The sequence below is a fragment of the Manis javanica genome, chromosome 6 (genome assembly GCF_040802235.1).
Source record: "Manis javanica isolate MJ-LG chromosome 6, MJ_LKY, whole genome shotgun sequence".
NCBI classification, from domain to species: domain Eukaryota; kingdom Metazoa; phylum Chordata; class Mammalia; order Pholidota; family Manidae; genus Manis; species Manis javanica.
Window position 1 is genome coordinate 11,763,643 of NC_133161.1, and position 19,208 is coordinate 11,782,850.

The 19,208-nt window shown below is 42.6% G+C and overlaps 1 protein-coding gene across 3 annotated transcripts; it reads left to right on the forward strand.

The window, feature by feature from the left end:
- Positions 1 to 256: 256 nt before the first annotated feature.
- Positions 257 to 15,267, forward strand: CLEC5A (C-type lectin domain containing 5A). 3 transcript variants are annotated; one of them, XM_073238319.1, is made up of 7 exons: positions 257 to 395; positions 889 to 981; positions 1,824 to 1,883; positions 3,735 to 3,785; positions 4,098 to 4,234; positions 7,417 to 7,523; positions 14,892 to 15,267. In XM_073238319.1, the coding sequence occupies exons 2-7, from the start codon at positions 903 to 905 to the stop codon at positions 14,941 to 14,943; spliced, it is 486 nt and encodes a 161-aa protein (XP_073094420.1). In that variant the 5' UTR covers positions 257 to 395; positions 889 to 902; the 3' UTR covers positions 14,944 to 15,267. The 3 variants fall into 3 exon arrangements, with proteins under 3 accessions (XP_073094420.1, XP_073094417.1, XP_073094418.1); XM_073238316.1 differs by lacking the exon at positions 14,892 to 15,267 and adding an exon at positions 8,696 to 14,400; XM_073238317.1 differs by lacking the exons at positions 3,735 to 3,785; positions 14,892 to 15,267 and adding an exon at positions 8,696 to 14,400.
- Positions 15,268 to 19,208: the final 3,941 nt, after the last annotated feature.

A 19,208-nucleotide genomic window follows, 5' to 3' on the forward strand; every position in this document is an offset into this window, starting at 1 on the left:
CCCTCCGCCCAGATTCCCATTTGTTAACATTCTACAACTTTTTCTTCCCACTGTGTTTCAAGAAGATTCAGACACACAGAAAGAGTGAGTCTGTTGAGGTATTTTGTTTTCCAAATTCTCCTAACGATGTTCCCCTGTATTACAACCCCTCTGGCATGAACCTTCCTGAACAGAGGCTATCGATGCCCTCCCCTTCCTGGCCCCACCCCCTCCCTTTGCCAAGAGCGCTGAACAGGAACAAGTGTTTGGGATACTGCCGACACAGAGGGACTGTGAGGAAGGAAGCTGGGGGCCTGAGCAGGACGGTAATCTCAGGAGAAGGGCCCACCCACCACACCAAGCAAGAGGCCCAGGAAGACCCCACTCAAACCACGCCAGCCTTACGGGGAGAACAGGTGAGTCTGTCTGTCTGTCCCCTCTGCACAGATTGTTGGCCTTTTCCCAGTGCCAAGAGCTTCAGGGACACCTGTCCTGTCTGGCAGAGTCCTGACAGTCTTTAAAGACTGCGACTTCTGACAGATGAAGTCAGGGTGGCCAAGAGTACCAATGAAGGTCCTAGGGAGCAAGGGTCATTTCAAGGCTGAGGTCTCTCAAAGTTCAGGAGAGGATGTATTTCATGAGCTCAGCAGACCATAAATGGAGACAGGGCTGGGGCCTAGAGCTAGGGGTGGGTGAGGGAGAGGCAGCAGGCTAAGTTCAAAGGCTCCTGATCAGCACAAGATCCTATCCATCTGCTGTGCATGTGTTGGGTCTCTTCCTGATATCTGTCAATGGCAGGCCTGCCTTCTGAGCCCACCAGGGGTGCTCTGAGAAAGAGGCACGTGTATGTCCTGCTGCACAGACTGGTCCCCAGATTCTAACAGTGGTACTGTGCTCTAATCCCCACAGGCCTCATCTTCATCATGAACTGGCACATGCTAATCTCTGGGCTTTTCATAGTGGTGCTTAAAATTGTTGGGATGACCTTATTTCTGCTTTATTGTGAGTATTTGAGCAACCTCTTACCCCAATGCTGTATTGCCTTGTTCTCTGTCTTCTCTCAGAATGCAAGGTTCAATGCAAAGGTTAAATGTCCCAGTCTTTCCACCTGATGGCACCTGACCCAGTCTGAGGGCAATTGACAATGCCCTTCTCCTTCCCCTGCACACTGCGGGCCAGGTTCCTCAGTCTGCCCTGGAGCTGCAGCATCAGCCTCTGTCTGATGGTGAACAGCCCACACGGAGCTTTTGCCATGGGACAGTTAGTTGGGTAATCTGAGCTGAAATCCTGGGCAGCGCTTGTTACTCTAGCTAAAATGTGAAATACAGCTCCGGTTCGATGCAATGATAAGGCTGAGGTAGGAGCTTCTTTACAGGGTAATGGGATTTTACTGAGGAAGAAATTTCCCTATACGTACACAGAAACTTTTTCATCCAAATGCTTAGAAAAAGAGGACTTATGTCAAAGGGTTTTATTGCACTAAGAAAAACCCTCTCCAGCTCCAGAAGCCAGTAGGGAAAAGAAATAAGGAAGGAAATGTGATCAGGGGGCAGCATTTGGGTAAGAGGTGTCTTCCTCACGACCCGATCTAAAGGCACAGTTCCTATCATGTAAGAGCAGGAAGGAAAGATGAATATGAATAGATGAACATATTCACAAAAACATATACACATCTTCACTGGCCCGAGTAAGAGAGTTCAACGTTTCAGAGTCATGGTCACGGGGCTCAGCAGCCCCTGCAGTGATTTTTGTGGTGTTCATCCTGCAGCCACTTTTGGGGCTGCATCAATAGCCAGATTTTTATTTGTTTCTTTCTTTGTTTTTTTTTTAATTTGTTTTTGCAGTCCCACAGATTTTGGGTGAAAATAAAGCCAGCTTCACTTCCACAGAGAGGTATGGAACAGGTAATGTGCACAAAAATAATTTCCTCTCCATTCTCCAATTCTTATGTCCTAAATTCTTAACAACCTTTCTCAAGGACTCCTTTCCCAATAAACTCTTTTGCAGGAAGGATAAGAAAAGACCTGCTGATTGTTATAAGATGAATACGTTTTGGGGATCTAACGTATAGCATGTGATTATAATTAATTGTACTGTATTATATACTTGAAAGTTGCTAAGAGTAAATCTTAAATGTTCTTGCTACAAAAAAATTGTACTTACATGAGGTGGTAGAGGCATTAACTAATCTTGTGTGGTAATAATTTTGCAATATACAGATGTATCAAATCATCACAATCAGTCTTACACCTTACATATTGTATAAACTTACACAATGTTCCATGTCCATTGCATCTCAATAAAGCTAGAAAAATAAATGCAGCACACCCAGAAAAAAAAAGTGTTCTAATTAATTCTCCTTTTATAGAAGGGAAACCATATAGAAGACTAATGAAATTTCTGACCCTCAGTTTTCCTCCGAGGTTGATTTATATGTAATCACTGTAATGTAATGTGAAAGGACTTTATACACTCTGACATGTACAGCTAAAGGAAATATTACAAAGAAACCCACGTCCCACAAAAAAATCAAAGTTTGTATTCAGCGCCTTTCTGTGTGCCAAGCACTATGCTAGATCAACCACAAAAGACAAATAAAAACAGGAGGTATCAGTCATCTATCATCCCTAAAGCACTAGGCCCAATGCTAGAAGCTCCGGGGCATGAGGCGGTGACTGGGGCCTGGCTCTTCCAGATAAACACACCTTCACTTTGAACCTTTCCCCAGGACCTCCTCTTAAGGACCTCTTAAGACACCTATTACCATATACATCTTTAGGAGGAAGATAAAGTCTTGTTTATCTTTGTGTCTGAGGCACCCAGTACAGTAAGCTAGATGGTGGAAATGCTCATGAAGTTCTGTTCAGTTATAATCCCAACGTAAATCAGGTTATTATATATTACAAAGAGCCTTTGAATTGGGGACTGAAATAAAAAGTGAATGCTAACTTGTTATGCTTCACTAATATAATTATAAATGGTTACTTGGTCGTCTGGGTCAACTGAAGCGATCTTCAGCCACAACAGAGGAAAAACTGGGCCACTGGGGAGAGGTTTGACCAGCTTCTGAAGCCACTGCTCAGCCAGCCAGTGTTCCCAGGAAAAATGAGTCCTCATGGAGACCTACTAATCCCCTTGTTTGTACTTAAAGAAATAAATGGACTCTTCATTGCCCTTAGGAAATCTCTAGAATGTTCACCTGCTGCATGTCTGTCAATATCTCTACTGATCTTAAAACCAGTTTGTTAGTCACAATCCTTAGAGCTGCCAAGTGCTAGTAAGAGTCAAGAGCTTCCTGTCAGGATTATGCATTTTCATGTAGAGTTTGGGTACCTGAAATGGGGAGAAAGCAGAGATGCTGGGTGGAGCCTGGAAGGGCACCTCCCACAGCTCTGTGGGGTTAATACTGCCAATGGAAGAGATGAGCAAGGAGAGAGGTTTCCCTTCTGGCACTAAACTCACCAGTTTCTCTTCCTATCTCCCTGCTTTTTCTTGGTCTTTCAGACCTACTGCCACACCAAAAAAAAGACATGAAACAGGACTTGGGGTATTGGGCATGACAAATAATGGTAGTAGTTAGTTAGATGGAAGATTCAAAGAAAGAAAATACCTGAAAAATTCCAGCACAGAGTGGCCAAGAATCCCCTGTCATCTGCACTGTCCGGAGGAAATAGTCACAGAGCCTGAACAGCTTCTCTGATGTTTGTGTGTTATGTTTACCATGAAGCTACTTTTAGATTTTCCTTTCATTTCAGCTCCACAGATTTTCGGGAGCAGCTCTGCTCCCACAGAAAGCTACGGAGCAGGTAAAGTGCATGGAAATAATCCCTTCTCCAGCCCCTGGTCCTTAAGTACTGAATTCTTAGAGATTTTTCCCATTGTCTCCTTTCTTATGGATTTTTTTCCTCAAAGGGGCCAAAAAGACCTTCTAATTCAATCCCTTCATGTTACAGACAGGAAAACTGAGACTAGACTAGTCAAATTTCTTCCTGGATTGAGGATGATTTGTATCAACATAATTGTTATAAAGAGACCCATGTCCCACTATCTCATGACTCGGTTCCAGGATTGACACTCAAAACCACTAATCTCGTACTCTCTTTTCTTGATTTCTTTAGTCTGCCCCAGAGGGTGGGATCTTCATGAAGGAAGATGTTTTTTCCTGTCCACCTCTGAATTGTCTTGGAACAAAAGCAGGGACTTCTGTGAAGCGGAAGGATCCAGTTTGGCTCTTGTCAACACGCCAGCGAAACTGGTGAGGGCACTGAAATGGTGCAGGGAAGCGGGCGGCCTGCTGCAGCCGCCGTGGGCGGAGATGGGGCAATCTGAGCGGCAGGGCAGGGTGGGGCAGGCCTGAGAGATGCGGAGGCGGCTGGCAGGGGGGCTCAAGCTCCTTGCTGTGAATCTGGAGGGGGAGACTCTTCTCAGCAGTGGTGGGGAGTGTTCCTCGGGTCCATCTAAGCTAGAGAAAGCCATGCTCCATAGTCTCCCCGTGGGACACAGCAGTGGACTAGTGACCCGGGGGTGAGCCAGGGCATTTGAAGTGCAGGGAACGGCCAAAGGAGCTGATGTGCACAAAGGTTGTTTAAAAACAGAGCACTTCATGGATGTCAGCTGTTCATATATCATCCTAATCAGCCTCATGAATAAGGAAAATACAAATTAACAAAATAAGCAATATGAACAACAAAGAATCAGATCATAGAAGTGGGACTGCAGTGTACAATTAGGATAATAAACATAGGTAGTGCTATGTAAAAACCTTTTATTATCTCCTTTTATCCTCCTAACAAGTCTGATGAGGTAGTGTTATCCATGCTTCATATATAAGAAGACAAGGGCACACACACAAAAAAAATTTGGCCAAGGTCATACACCTAAAGAATTGAGCTGAAATCCTAACTCCAAAACCCACACTTCAATCAATTTTTAAATCATAGTTATTTTTGGTTGCCTCTCCTTGAAATCCTAAGCATTTGCGGGGTGCTAGGCGTTGCGCTACAACAGTATTCCGCTTCCCTCCGCTCGACCCATTTACTCCTCCTCTAAAACATCCTCCTATAAAGGAGAAGAATTTGTAAGAGAGTCTTCCCTGAATATTGGCAATAGGTGCCCAACAAAGAGCTGCGGTCAGAACACCTCAGTCCTCTAGGTCTAAGTACCCAGGCGGGAAGGAAAAATGTCTTAAGGTAGAAAACCAGGAGCAAGACAGCAGGAAGAAAAGAGACAAGAAAAGAAGGGGAGAGGGGCTCGGGAAGTGGAACCAGAAGCTGACAGCCTCTTGTCCACCACTCAGCCCTTAAGTCTCAGTGCGTCTCCATTGCCGTCCGTGGCATTTTCTACCACGCATGCTTCACGCTCTCCCAGAAAAAGCTCTCCACACCGGTGGTTTGCTGATGACTCTCAAATCTGCGTCTCCAGCTCGGCCCTCTCCAGCTGGCCTTCTCTAGACCAGACAGTATATCAAATTCCACTTCAACATTTCCAGAGCACCATAAATCATGTTTAAAACTGAATCAATTATATTTTACCTCAGCTGCTCCCCCTCTTGTGTTCCAAGTACTAGTGACTAGTCATGTCACCCAAGACCGCATGCTGACAGCTTTCTGGGACTTTTCTCTCTACTCCCAAAGCAAACCATTCAGCTCTCAGCTGGATTTCTTCAGAATTCCTCTTTCTCCTCTCCCTTCTTCTGCCCCTTCTTACCTATCCTCCACAGACCGAACATAAGAACATCTCTAAGGCTTTAAACTCTCTGTGCCACTTTCCAAACTAAAATGGGTTAAAGTCTAGTTTCCTAAGCATGGCATGTAAGGCCTCATGTAGTCCAGCCCCTGCCTTCTCTCCAGTTTTGTCCTTCAACCTACCCTCCTTCTATCTCTGAACCAAGCACACTGAACATGTAGCTCCTCAAATGCCCCAGGGTGCCCTGCAGTCAGCCTGTGATCTGATCCTCCCTCTTCCAGGAAGTCTTATACTGACACCCACCAACCACAAGCACTTGACTGACAAACAGCTATCTTCCCAAATCCATGTAGAACGGATCACTCCTTTCTGCCTCTGCCACACCTAGTACAGATTTTCTAGCACTGCACTGGGGGCACCTCACTATGCTGGGTAACACATCTATCTTCTCTTATTAGGCCTGTGGATCTTCAGCATGTTGGGATCACTGACATTGAGAAGTGGTGGTGAAATCTATGCACCTCTTCCCAGAAACATGACATAAGCACAATAGTTTGAATAAAACTCCAAGAGCTTCACAGATCCCCTTGGAAACCAACCATGACTTCCAGCAAGAAAGAACAGGGTTAAGAACCCTTGTTTTAGACCATGGGTCAGCCAACATTTCCTTAAAGGGCCAGATAGTATGTAGTTTGCACTTTTCAGGTCATAAGGTCTCTGTCAAAACTACTTACCACCACCACTGCAGCTCAAAAGCAGCCAGACACAATATGTAAACATGGGAATGGGTGTGTCCCATTAAAACCTTATTTACAAAAACAGGCTACAATCTTGACTTGACCCACTGGCTATAATTTGCCAACCTTCTTTTAGATCATAAAGGAGAAACCAATTTGTTTCCACATCCCCAGCACTAAACAATGGCTGGCACACAAAGGACACGCCAAAACTGTTAAATGAGTAAATACGGTAACTAATTTTAAAAAATAATGAAGTGAGATATTTCAAGGTATTTCACTAGGAAAGGAGGAATAAAGGCCATGGCCATGGGGATGGAGAGAACATCCAAATGGACTTGGATATCCACTAATTGTTGGAGGTGTGTGAAGAGTACAGGGAAGAGTCCAGGGACTCCCAGATTTCTGGCTGGAGTGATTTGTGATTCATTCATTTAATAAAGAAACAAAGATGTCATGGGTTACTGTCAATTTAGCAAGTACTCAACGCACACTGATGATTTCTCATGGAATTACCTGCTTTATCCACACACTTTTAAATCTCCTTGCTAAGTATTCAAGGAATTCACTTGATGCAAGCTCATTTCGAGTGTAAAATTTCTGGCAATGAAACAATCCTACATGAAGAGGCATGTGAAATAAAGCAGCATTTGAACTATTTTCGGTGGTACAGTGCCCCCCTCCCTTCATCTTCCAGTCTGGCCCCCAGAGAGCAGCATCAGCATTGCTGGAATTTCTTAGGAATGTAAATTCTTGGTCCCCTGCACCAGACCTACTGAACCAGAAGCCCAGCAATTTGTGTTTCAACAAGCCCTCCAGGGGATCCTGAAGCTCTGTGCAGATGGGGAACTAGTTCTCTCGGGTTAACGCTGGGTACCAGTGGCGGCTGGCCTCAGAGTCCCCTGTCAGCCCTCCGTGTTCCCAGAATCAGCTACAGTCATGGGCCCACTGGCATAAGGGAGGCAGAAGGAAAGAACTTTTTGTTGAGCTGTTTATTTTTTTCTTTAATTTCTAGGAGTTTCTCCAGGACAGAACTGGAGCTGAGAAATATTTTATTGGCTTATTATACCAGCATGCAGAGGAAGGGTGGTATTGGATTGACAACTCCATGTTCAATGGCAAGTACGTGAATATTCCACATTTTTCTAAGGATCTTGGTTTGCCTCGAGAGACCAGCCCTGAGATTCAGTGGGTTTTTCTTGGAAAGAACAAAGACTGAAACTTGGCTCTTTGTTCTGTTCCTCTCCTTTCCTCCATTTATTCCCAGAGACACAATTTTTGTAAACTTTTATTTTGGAAAATACCCAACATTTCTAAGCAGAGAGAGGAGTGTTCATACAACAAATTATTCTCTTCAAATCAAGATCCAAACAAATCCACATAAATGCCATTTGTTTGATATACCTTGTAAGTCTCTTTTAACCCATAGGTCACATGGAATTACTGTATTCTTAGAAGTTCTCTAGATGTGGCTTCTTTAGGTCACTATGAGCAACTGTCTATGCTTTAAAACTATGAACTTTAATACGCAAGAGCTATCTGCTATGTATCATTCCGTGGACTCAAGTGTTGACAGAGAACAGGACATTCCCAGTGTACATTAAGAGGTTTGAGTCAGACATGGAAGCAAGTCAGTTCCCCAGCCTGAAACCGGTCTTCCCACAGCAGAGAGGAAGTTAATATTCACTCAGTGTCTACTAAATGCCAGGCACGGAGCACTTCCCATGTCCTTTCCTGCAGTATTCACAACAATGCCACAGTACAAGCTTTTATTAACCCCCATTTAATAGACAGTTGAATCAAGGATGAGAGATTTAGAAATGTGTCGACTATCACCAAGCTGCGAAGTGGTAGGACCACAGTTTGTTCCCACATCTACTTGACTCCAAAACTTGTGACCTTTCCATGAAACCAGACTCTTTCCAGATAGACTGAAAGGAACTTAAGGACAGAAAAAAAAAAAGTGGGAGGAGGCCAGTGAATTCACTGCTCTCCAGCTGGTGCCTAGCAAAGGAAGAGAACTTTCTTTCCTCCACCTCTCAGTCCTTCAGCTGTGAACATGCTACATACAATACTAAACCAGCACTTCTGGGAGAAAGAGGCACAGGTGACCCAGGAGATGTTTCTGACCAAGCACAGTGACTTAAGTTCATCCAAGACTGTAGGTCCATAACAGGAGAATTGACAGGAAAGGGTGAGTTCAGAGCTGGATTTGGGGATAGAAGAGGGGCTGGGATGAGTAAAAGCTAGGGCTGAGACCAGGGGTCCTCACCATACTTTCTGTTCCTGCTTAGCATTGTCAATCAGCGTCTGCATTTCAACTGTGTGACCATAGGCCTGACAAAGACATACGATGCTGCCTCATGTGATGTCAACTACCGCTGGATCTGCGAGAAGAGGGCCACATGACTGTAGTTCTTGGTGGCCTCTGATGATTACAACAGATATGCTTATGGAGAAAGCAAAGAGAATATTTATAACTGCAACTGGTCCAGAAAAGACGGAACATCAAATTACTGTGTAAATCCCCCATAGGTGACTAACACAGCTCCCCAGTGAATCCTCAGGGCTCACGTACCAGCCTCCACACAAACAGGCTTGCAGACACACAACTGAGACGAACTCCCCATGCGGAGGCAGCTATTCCCCCAGGGCCCCATCTCCTGTGAGAGTCACATGTGTGGCCCTTTTTGTATATGCACAGGGTGTCTAACCAATGATAGCTTCATCCACCTGTCTACTAGGAGAGGTCCTTGCCCATAGCTTTGGGGGACTGGAAGCTAGCCACCTCCAGGAAACAGGGCTGGTTTTATGGAGGCCTTTCAGCTGTATAGTGGTGAGGTCTGTTTCTACAGAACTGAGCATTTAGGACTGCTCAGTAGGGTTTGGCTTGTTGCCAGGGTCTGCTTTATCCTCAGAGCACATGCCATACCACCAGGGGAAAATCTTTGGGCCAAACAAGGGTGGATATTATTTAGGGAGCAGCAAGGATAGAAGATGGATGAACTCAGCTTCTGTGGCCTCACATCTGTTCCCAAAAGAGCCCTGTTCACATGCTCCTCACACCCACCCTGGTAGGACAGCAGAGGGGCCCTACTCAGTCTTAAGTGAGGCCAGGCCTGGGGCAGGGCTCCTGCAGCCAGCCTTGGAAGAGAGACAGCAGTATTCCTGGGAATGCAGAAGGGTCTGGCCAGGGCAGGAATCTGCTAAGAACCCCGTTGGACACAAGCAGACAGCCACAATGGCCAAGCCAACTGAGTGTCTGTTCTTCAACAAAGCCCTGAAGAGACAGACACTCAGGCTTCTTGGTCTGGGTTTAAATCTCCATTTTTGTGGATTTCAATGACCTGGTCATATTTTTTTAGTATATTTTACAATTTGGAATAGTCTCTTGGGCTCCAGCAGTCACAGCACACTCCTGCCTTCAGCTCCAGAGAGACCCTGCTACCAGGCACAGCCTACTGGCCCACAGCCTTGCACGGGGCGGCATCACACTGCCCAGGACTGGTCCAGCTGCCCCAGGAGTAGAAAAAAAGGAGGACCACTCAAGGAAATATTGGGCATGGACAAGGAGTGGGCATACAGCAGAAAGGGAACACCAAGGACAAGCGGAAATCATATGTGGGAAGAAATGGAGCCATACCGGCCGTAATGGCAGAAGGGCAAGAAGGTAGACAGACCTGGGGCAATGCTGGCTACCCTGGCTGTTCCCTGCACTTGCCAGAAAACATGAGCTACATGCCCTCCCTCAGTCCATAAAAGAGAAAAGAGATGCCTGTGTGTTTTGAATAACAAGAATTAAACTGTAAGGAAATATAATATAAAACAAATAGAAATCACAGTCACCTAAGTAAACTGCTCACCATTTATGTATAAAAATGTACCTCAGTGACTGTGTATATCATTAGATGTATGTCAAAGTAAATTATTGCTTTATTTTTATTACAATACAGAGCTCTGTTCCTAGATCCCTAGCCTTCATAATTTTTGGTTAATTAGCTGGGCCACTTACTGTTGCACAGAAGCTGAATTTAAAACCTGAGATAATATATATTAAGTGTTAGAACTTGCTTGAAGGAGGTTACCAGAAGTAACCTGTGTCTGGGGAGGACTGGATGTTGGAATTATATCAGTACTCTGTGGGGATGTAAGTTCTTTGATGGTGTTAGCCAAGAATAAAGGCTGCAGTTGAGGAGTGGGGAGAGGCTGAGTGTGTGGAACATAAAGGAATAAACAGAATTCCACACCAAAGGCAAGCCCCAGAATTTAGGCAACAGAAAGGAAACCACAATCCTTCTGTTTTGAGAAAGGAGAACTGTGGTTGCAACACTTCCTCTTTGACAACAGAATAGATTGCAGACCTTCACAGTCAGGAAATGCAGACATCTAGTAGACATCCCAAATTTTCCCCAAGATGATGGGACACTTCTGTAAAAGTTCTGAAAGAGGCCCCACGGGCTGGGGTGGGGGTGGAAGCAGGTAGAGAACAGGTGCACTGTGGTTTAAGTTCATTATAGGGGGGAGTCCAGGTTGCTGGATCCTTGGAAGGGCAGAGAAACATGGCCCTATGGGGCAGCTGCGGTTTGTTTTTTTTTAAAGCAATGGAAATTTAGTAAACCACTGGATTAGTTTTGACTTTACTTCCAATACGCTTTGCAAATCTGTACAGATTTCTTACTCTTTCTGTACCTTAATTTCTTTGCCTATAGAATGGGGCAGTACTATCCCTCTCACAAAATTCTTGTACATAATAAATAAGGTCCCCACTATGTATTTCAGTGGCAATAAACGATAGGGGAAGCATTCTGTGGACAATTTGAAGTTGAGACTTTCATCCAAAAAATGGCTTTTCAATTGGCTGAATGAAACTGAATGTAGGCAAGCCATTTAATTTCTCAGAACCTGTTTATTGATTTATAATGTGTGAATGAATATAGGCTCAAGCTGGGGAGAGATGCCTCAAATTTTCTGTGGCCAAGGCATATGACATCAAAACTGCACTTTCCTTGGCTCTGGCTTACTTACAAATCCCCATCCTCTCTCTGTGAGGGAAGTGGTCCCATGGCCAAAGTCACTGACCCCTGGCCCCTCAGATGTCCACAGATCAGCACCGATGCTTGACTGAAAATACCAGGCATAGGGAGCCTTTCCCCAGTTCCCTGCGGTTACCACCCTCTGCCCTGAGAAGCTGTGTCCTTTGGTGGCCTTGGCCTCTGGCTAGTCCTACTTCACTTGGAGTCACCCCCAACAAAGGCTGAGTAAGAATGGAGTGAGCACCTCACCCTTCACTTTTACTCTAGGTGCTCAAGGAGACTATCACTTATGATTCAGCAGCCCAAGTATCCTGCAGAGGGTCCCCGTGATTCCCTCAGACATCTTCACCACCAGCCAGTGAGTCTGAGAGAGCAGATATTTGATTATCTATCAAGCCACAGTCCATGTTCAATTTCCTATTTCAGGGACAAATAACCGAATGAATCAAAATCTTTCATTCATAAGACACTCTCGTAACTGGTACATAAATGGTCCTCTTTTATGTATTTGCTTTATTATTTATTTATTTATATATAAAAATGTAATAACACCCAGGAAATTAACCAACATGAAAACCTTTGTAATAGCTTGTATTTACCTATGCAGTCTTCTATTCTGTCCTTCTGTCTCCCCAACATAGGAAATCACCACGCTGATTCCTGTGTTCATCAATCCAATGGGGTTTTTCAAACACATTTCCATCTCGTTTTTATGTGCATATTATTATTAGCTTTACAAAAAGTCATTATGATGTAAGGAATCGTTTAGACTTCTTTTTTGTTTCATATTTTATGACTCAACAATATTGTTGAGGTTCATTAATTTTAACCACTGTATGATATTTCATTATGTGCTGTATACAACATGACTGTTCCTGCAGTTGTGCAATTGGATTGTTGACAGGTTTTTGCTAATGGGAACATTGTGAACCTTGCTATCATGAACATTCTTCTGGTGTTCACATGCAAGAATTTCTCTTGAGTATATCCTGAGAGAAACTGCTGTGTTACAGGGTATGTAAATTTTCCACTTTATCAGATAATGCAGAATAGTGTTCAGAGATACTATGCCAATTTTCAGTGTCATCATAAACATAAAACAAAATATATGAGATTATATTGATTCACATGTGATCTTAATCTTCTTTTCCCTAATTATTAATGTATTATTTAGAGTAGTGCTAGCTTTTATAAGAAACTCCGAATGTTCAATGGTTTACCAAAATAACTTTATTTTTGACTAATGTACATTCCCATATTACCCATGATAGGTGGCAAAGAATCTGCTGCACAGGGTCATAAAGGGACCCACACCGATGGGAGGTTTTCTATCTCCCACATGTGGCCTCAAGAACACAAGTGTAAGAGAGGATTATGTATGAAGGAGTTCTTGGAACCAGGTTTGGAAGTTGTGTACACCCTCATTCCTTTGGCTAGAACTCACTCATATGTTCACTCCTATCTACAGGAAATACTGGAAATTTTATTTTAGCAATGTGTACAGAAAGAAGCGGAAATGTGTTTGGTGATCACCCAGTGGTCTCTGGCCCCACTAATGTATTTGAATACCTCTTTTCAATGTTTATTGTCATATACAGACATTCCCCTTCCATTTGTAATATTTGCCCATTTTTCTGAGTTGTTTTTACTTTTCTTAATGATTTGTATTAGTTCTTTATATAATATTTTGCCTGCTGTATTCATTGAAAATCTCTTCTCCAAGTTCGTAACTTGTTATTTCACTTTCTTTGGGGTGTCTTTTGATGACCGCAAGTTCCCAATTTTAATAAAGTCAGGTGTACCTCTTTTCTATTAGGTCTTTTTGAATATTGTTTAAGGGCCCCTTCTCTATGCCAAAATATGAAAAATATTCACAAAATTTTCTTCTAAGAGGTTTATAGTTTAAATACTGACATTTGATTTCGATTCATTCTGAACTGATTTTTGCATATGGCATGACATAGGAATCCAATTTTATTTTTTACCACATGGACAACTTTTGCCCAGCTCCATGTATTGTTCTTCTTTTCCTCATGTTTGTTATACCAGTGATGCACATAATGTGTGGGTCTCTTTGGGGGCGCTCTATTCCATTCCATTGATTGATATATTTTGAGTTTCATACTGTCTTAATTACTACAGCTTCAAAATATATCTTGCTTTATTTTGGGTAAATCCCACCCCGTACTTTTCTTTAGAAAATAATGAAAATTTTGAATATTCTTGGCCATTCACACTTCCCAACAAAGTATAAAATCAGGTTACCAATTTCCATGAAAGCCCTGTTGGAATTTTCATTGTTATAGTATTGAATCAGATTAATTTGGAGACAATTTACATCCTTATGGTATTAAACTTCTCTATCCTTGGATTTCACATGTAACTTAATTTATTTAGGTCTTCTTTAATGTTTTTTACAAAGTTTCATAAATATAACTACAAAGACATTGAATCCTTTTTTCATAGATATTAATAGATATTTTGTGTGCTGATACTATTATAATTCCATCTAATTACATTTTGTAGCTGTTTGTTGCTAGTGTATAGAAATGCAGCTACCTTGACCAACTTTTCTATTGTTTCAAATTCACCATCTGTAAATAATTATTTATGACGCCATTATGTTTCCTTCCTGAGCTGTGCTGATTAATATGTCAGGTAAAATGTTGAATTAAAGTTGCAATGTAAGGTATCATTGTCTTGTCCATGGTTTTAAAGAAGATGCTTTTTATTTCTCCATATTTATGATGTTTAGTATAGGTATTTTATATCAGGGCTTTCATAGATTCAAAGTTCCTTTCAATTAATAAGTATCGAATTTTTTGAATCAAGAATTTATGATGAATTGGATACTTTTTCTACACCAATTAAATAATTATTTTTTCTCTTTGAATCTTTTAATGTGGTAAATTGCACATATATGTTTTCTGATATGAAATCTCATGGCCTGCCAGTCATAAACTCAAATTATTCATAGTTTATTATCTGTTTTTATTTGTTTAATTTGTTTTGCTAGTATTTTTTGTTTTATTCCAACTTAGGAGCAAAATAGTCCTGTTGTTTTTTTTCTCCTAATATCTTTGTCTGGTTTCAGTGTTCTACAAATGTTCAACTATTTCCAGCAAACTATTCCTTATGACAAAAGGAAGTGAATACCTAAGTCAGATCTCCAGGTCACAAAACTAAAGGGCATCATCGTCAAAAAGGAAAACTGCTCTGAAGACCTCTAGTTATCTTTATAAAAATCAAGATTTTTTACGTTATATTCAAAAGTATCCATGTTTGTTTTCATGTGCACAATGTTTAACTACTTACCATCACTAAAATTAACACCCCTGGGTAACGTGCCATAATTTATCTTATGGTTTTAGGTACTCCAAGCAGGCCATCAGTTGCGTCTCCTAATGTGTCACTCACTTGCTCTAGAATAATTCACTCTTACCCTTATCTCTTTTAGCCACTTCTTGCCTGGAACTTTGCTCCTTTGTCCCAACGCCCTAAAGCTATAGATGGATGATGTTCAACACCTTCCTCTCACTCTGGCAAGCTGGACTCTGATTAATACTGCATCATTTACCTACTAACTGGTCTTGCATCACCATGATACAGCCAAAACAATGTAGAGTGTACTAGTTAAAGAGATACATTTTTAATTGAACATTTGTAGATAGAATCTTTATTCTGTTAATTTACTTTTGGAAGACTTTAGAGAAGTTACTTAATCTCTCAAAAACTTTATGCCAAGCACTGTTTTAGGTACTGTGAATACAGGAGGAAAGAAGACGCAGTGTCTGCCCTCGGGAAGCTTAGATTCTAATGGGATGATACCAACAACGAACAAATAAATAATTTTATACACATTAGATGGTAATAAGTACTATGAAGAATGTTCATTGAAGACAAGGACTGTCAGAGTCAAGGTGGAGACTTCTTATTTGTCATTAGGTATTCAGAGGAAGCTTTCTTGAGGTGACTTTGAAGAAGTAATTTCTGAGAAGTGAGTAAGTGTAATATGTTCATGCAAGTATCTTGGGTAACTCCAACGAGTGGAAAGAGCATGTAAGGTCCTGAGACTAGACTATACTTGGTGTGTTCAAGAAATATCAAGGATACTAGTATGTTCCTAACAGACTGAACAAGAGAGAGAGCGACAGGTCTTAGGCTACAATGGCCTGAGGGTTCATAGCAGGAAAAATGGTTGGTAGAGCAACAGCTTCAAAGATGGGCTAAATTTAAGGAAGGAAGATGCACAATGGTTACAAATAGGTAACAATGAACAAGAAAGATACCTAACCCATATTCAGTCTCACAGGAGTGGGAAAAAATATTAAGGATATGAGAGGAGCTGTAGGTGTACAGGGACCTTAGAGGAAATATGCTTCAAGGAGAGCATGAATAGCAGTGAAGCACTCCGAGCAGAAGCTGAGGATATAGATTTTGAAGATGCTTCCTGAGTTCTAGAATGATCAAGAAAGTATTTCAAAAGAACTCCTTTGAGGTCATCAGAGAGTCATCAATAACCTCCAAATAGCTAAATCCAATGGTTAATTCTCCATCTTCACCTTACTTGACCTCTCAGGACCATGTGACACAGACTATCAACATCTTGAAAAACTTCCTCCCCTGGTCTTCCAGGACATGACTGTTTAGTTTACCTCCAGTTGGGCTGGCCACTACCTCCCAGTCTCCTTTGTCAATTCCCGTTTATTCACTGATCTCTAAATAATGAAAAATTAGGGTCTAGTCATTCGCATTATCTTTTTCTTTCTTATCTGTACTCTTTCCTTGGTCATCCAACTATTCTCACAGCTTTAAATACCACCTACCCTCACTTGACTCTCACATGTATATGTCTAGCCTGAACTGCCTTGAACTCCAGGATTTTATATCTAACTGCCTCCTCAACAGATTCTCTTAGATATTTAATATTAATCACTCAAACTTAATTTGTTCATAACTGGGCTCCACATTCTCCCAAAACTGGCTCATTTCATGGTGCTGCCTCAGTTAATAGAATTTTATCCTTCCACTTAAAAGTATTTACAAAAAATATATTCATTAATTCATTTTTTTCCCTTATCAGACAAATCCTGTTGTTTCTAGAGAGATAAAGATGATGATGATAGATAAACAGTCAGAAGGAAAATACACTTAGAAACAGACCACTCTTCACCTTCATCACCCTGATGCACATCTTTATCACCTTTAGCCTAGATTATTGTAACAGCCTCTGTAGTGAATGAAACTATAGTTCAAAATATTCACTCTCTTCACCTCTGTCAAGGCAAAGTTAAACAGGCAAGGGGGACACTATTCAAGGTTATTGCCATAGGAGAGGGAGGCCAGAACTCAGCATGAACTCAACTCCACTGAAACAAAAGTTGGGAGATTTTTAAGCATTGAGACAAGAAGCTACAGGGATAAGTATTCAAGTTGCTTAGTGGGATAGGCCGACCACTAGGAGGGGCGTTTGAGCCTGTAACAAAGTCTCTTTCTTTCCCTTACTAGGCCACCTGTGTGCTAACGGGTGCTCCTCAAAGCTAGGCTCCTATCCCCCAGAGACACTGGGGATAAGGTCACAATTTTCTTTGATGATTACATTTCAAAAGGACAGCCCCCAGGTCCTGGAGAAAGACCTCCCTGGGTTGAAACTAGCAAGAGCTTTTTATTTATTTATTTTTTATTTATTTATTTTTTTTTTATTAAGGTATGATTGATATACACTCTTTAGATGGTTTCACATGAAAAAACAATGTGGTTGCTACATTTACCCATATTACAAGCTTTCTTGAGGTGACTTTGAAGAAGTAATTTCTGGGAAGTGAAAAAGTGTGGTATGTTCACGCAAGTATCTTGGGTAACTCCAACGAGTGGAAAGAGCATGTAAGGTCCTGAGACTAGACTATACTTGGTGTGTTCAAGAAATATCAAGGATACTAGTATGTTCCTAACAGACTGAACAAGAGAGAGAGTGACAGGTCTCTCTCAGCCATACCCCGATGCAGTCACTGTCCATCAGTGTAGCAAGTTGCCACAGATCCATTATGTCCCTCCTCTGTGCTACACTGTTCTCCCCGTGATCCCCCACACCATGTACACTAAACATAATACCCCTCAGTCCCCTTCTCCCTCTCTCCCCACCTGTCGTCCCACACCCCTCCGCTTTGGTAACCACTAGTCCCTTCTTGGAGTCTCTGAGTCTGCTGCCATTTTGTTCCTTCAGTTTTAGCAAGAGCTTTTTTAAAGATTTACCTCTCAAAGGGGCATGAAAAAGAATTTACAAGTGTTTTAAAGCAAATGATTTAAGAAAAGGATGTCATAGGCCTGAAGTCAGGGAGAAACCTGCCTAAAATTTCATCAAGCAAGGAAAATATTACGGCTGTCTTGGTAAACCTCTTCCTGCCCTGATTTTCTCCAGTGGCACACTTCTCCATATGCTGATTCTGGACTGCTCACTGCAACTGGCACTGGACAATAGAATGAGACTGAAGTCTCAGTGCAGTCCTTTCTGAGCCTAGGCCTTAGGAGGACATTTTTTCTTGTATTCTTCCACTATCATCAGAAGCACTACCCAGGCAAGCCTGCTGTCTCAGGAAGAAGAGGAGAGATACCCCAATTAAGACACCAATGTGGGTGCAGCCTAGGTCAGCCAACTGCCCTCTGATCCTTAAACTCATAAACAAACCCACCTGAGGTCAACAGAACCACCAGCTGAGCCTAGCATAGATAAGTGTAAACCCTAAAGCATAAAATAAAAATGTATTTTTCTTTGCCACTGGAGTTTTGTGGTTGTCTCTTACATAGCAAAAGCTGACTAATGGGTCTCCCTCCTCCTCTCCTACTGTCCTTTAATCAGTTATTTGTCTGAAAGTCAGAATAATCTTGTTAAAACATCAGACAGATTCTGATTCTAGAAAAAAGTTGGTGGAGTAAGAAAGCAAGGCAGAGACCTCCTCCCAAAATCACATAGGACACGAAAATACAGCAAATACAACTAAACGTGAAAATGACCTGAAGACAGCAGAACTGACTCCCTACATCTGGGGAAGAAGAGAAGACCTCACAGAAAAGGGTAAAGTGGCACAGCTGAGATCTGGAGGGAACCAAGCTCTTTCCCACTCCCAGCCCCAGGTGGGAGGAAGAAGAACAGAGCGGGAGGTAGTAGGAGCCTAGGACCACTGAACATCTGGCCTGGAGATCTGCTCCAGGAACACAAACCCATGTTACATGGTGCTCTGGTGATTAGTGGGGCTGGACAACAAAGATGGGCAGAACACCTGAGGAGGCTGAGATTCCAGCCACTTGTAGAGAACAAGCATACTCTACTGGCCCCACTGAGACAAAAGCAAAATGGGCAGTTTGAAAGACTTCCCAGAAGTGAGAGAGAAGCAAGGATTACACAGAGCTCTCTGCTCAGGAGAAAGGCCAGATGGACAATACATCCCCAGCCACCCTCAGCCCAACAGGACAGGAGCTCTCAGGAGCTCCAAATGCTCCATCCCCCTCACTGGCAATGCATCTCCAAGGCTCCTCCCTGTAGCACATGGCCTGCTGCCACCAGTGGAGTCAGACTTTCCTCCTGGGTAAGCAGAGGGAGACCCAGCTTTCCTGTCTTGGCCCAGCCAGGGAAGTACTGCAGGAGCCAGCCCCAGGAGCTCCTTCCTCCCAGCAGGCACTGATCCAGCTTGCCTACAGCCACCGCCATTGCTGGAGGTTGGATTGAGAGTGGCTCTGCCCATAGCAACCCCAGTGGCACAGCCCCAAATTTTCTCCC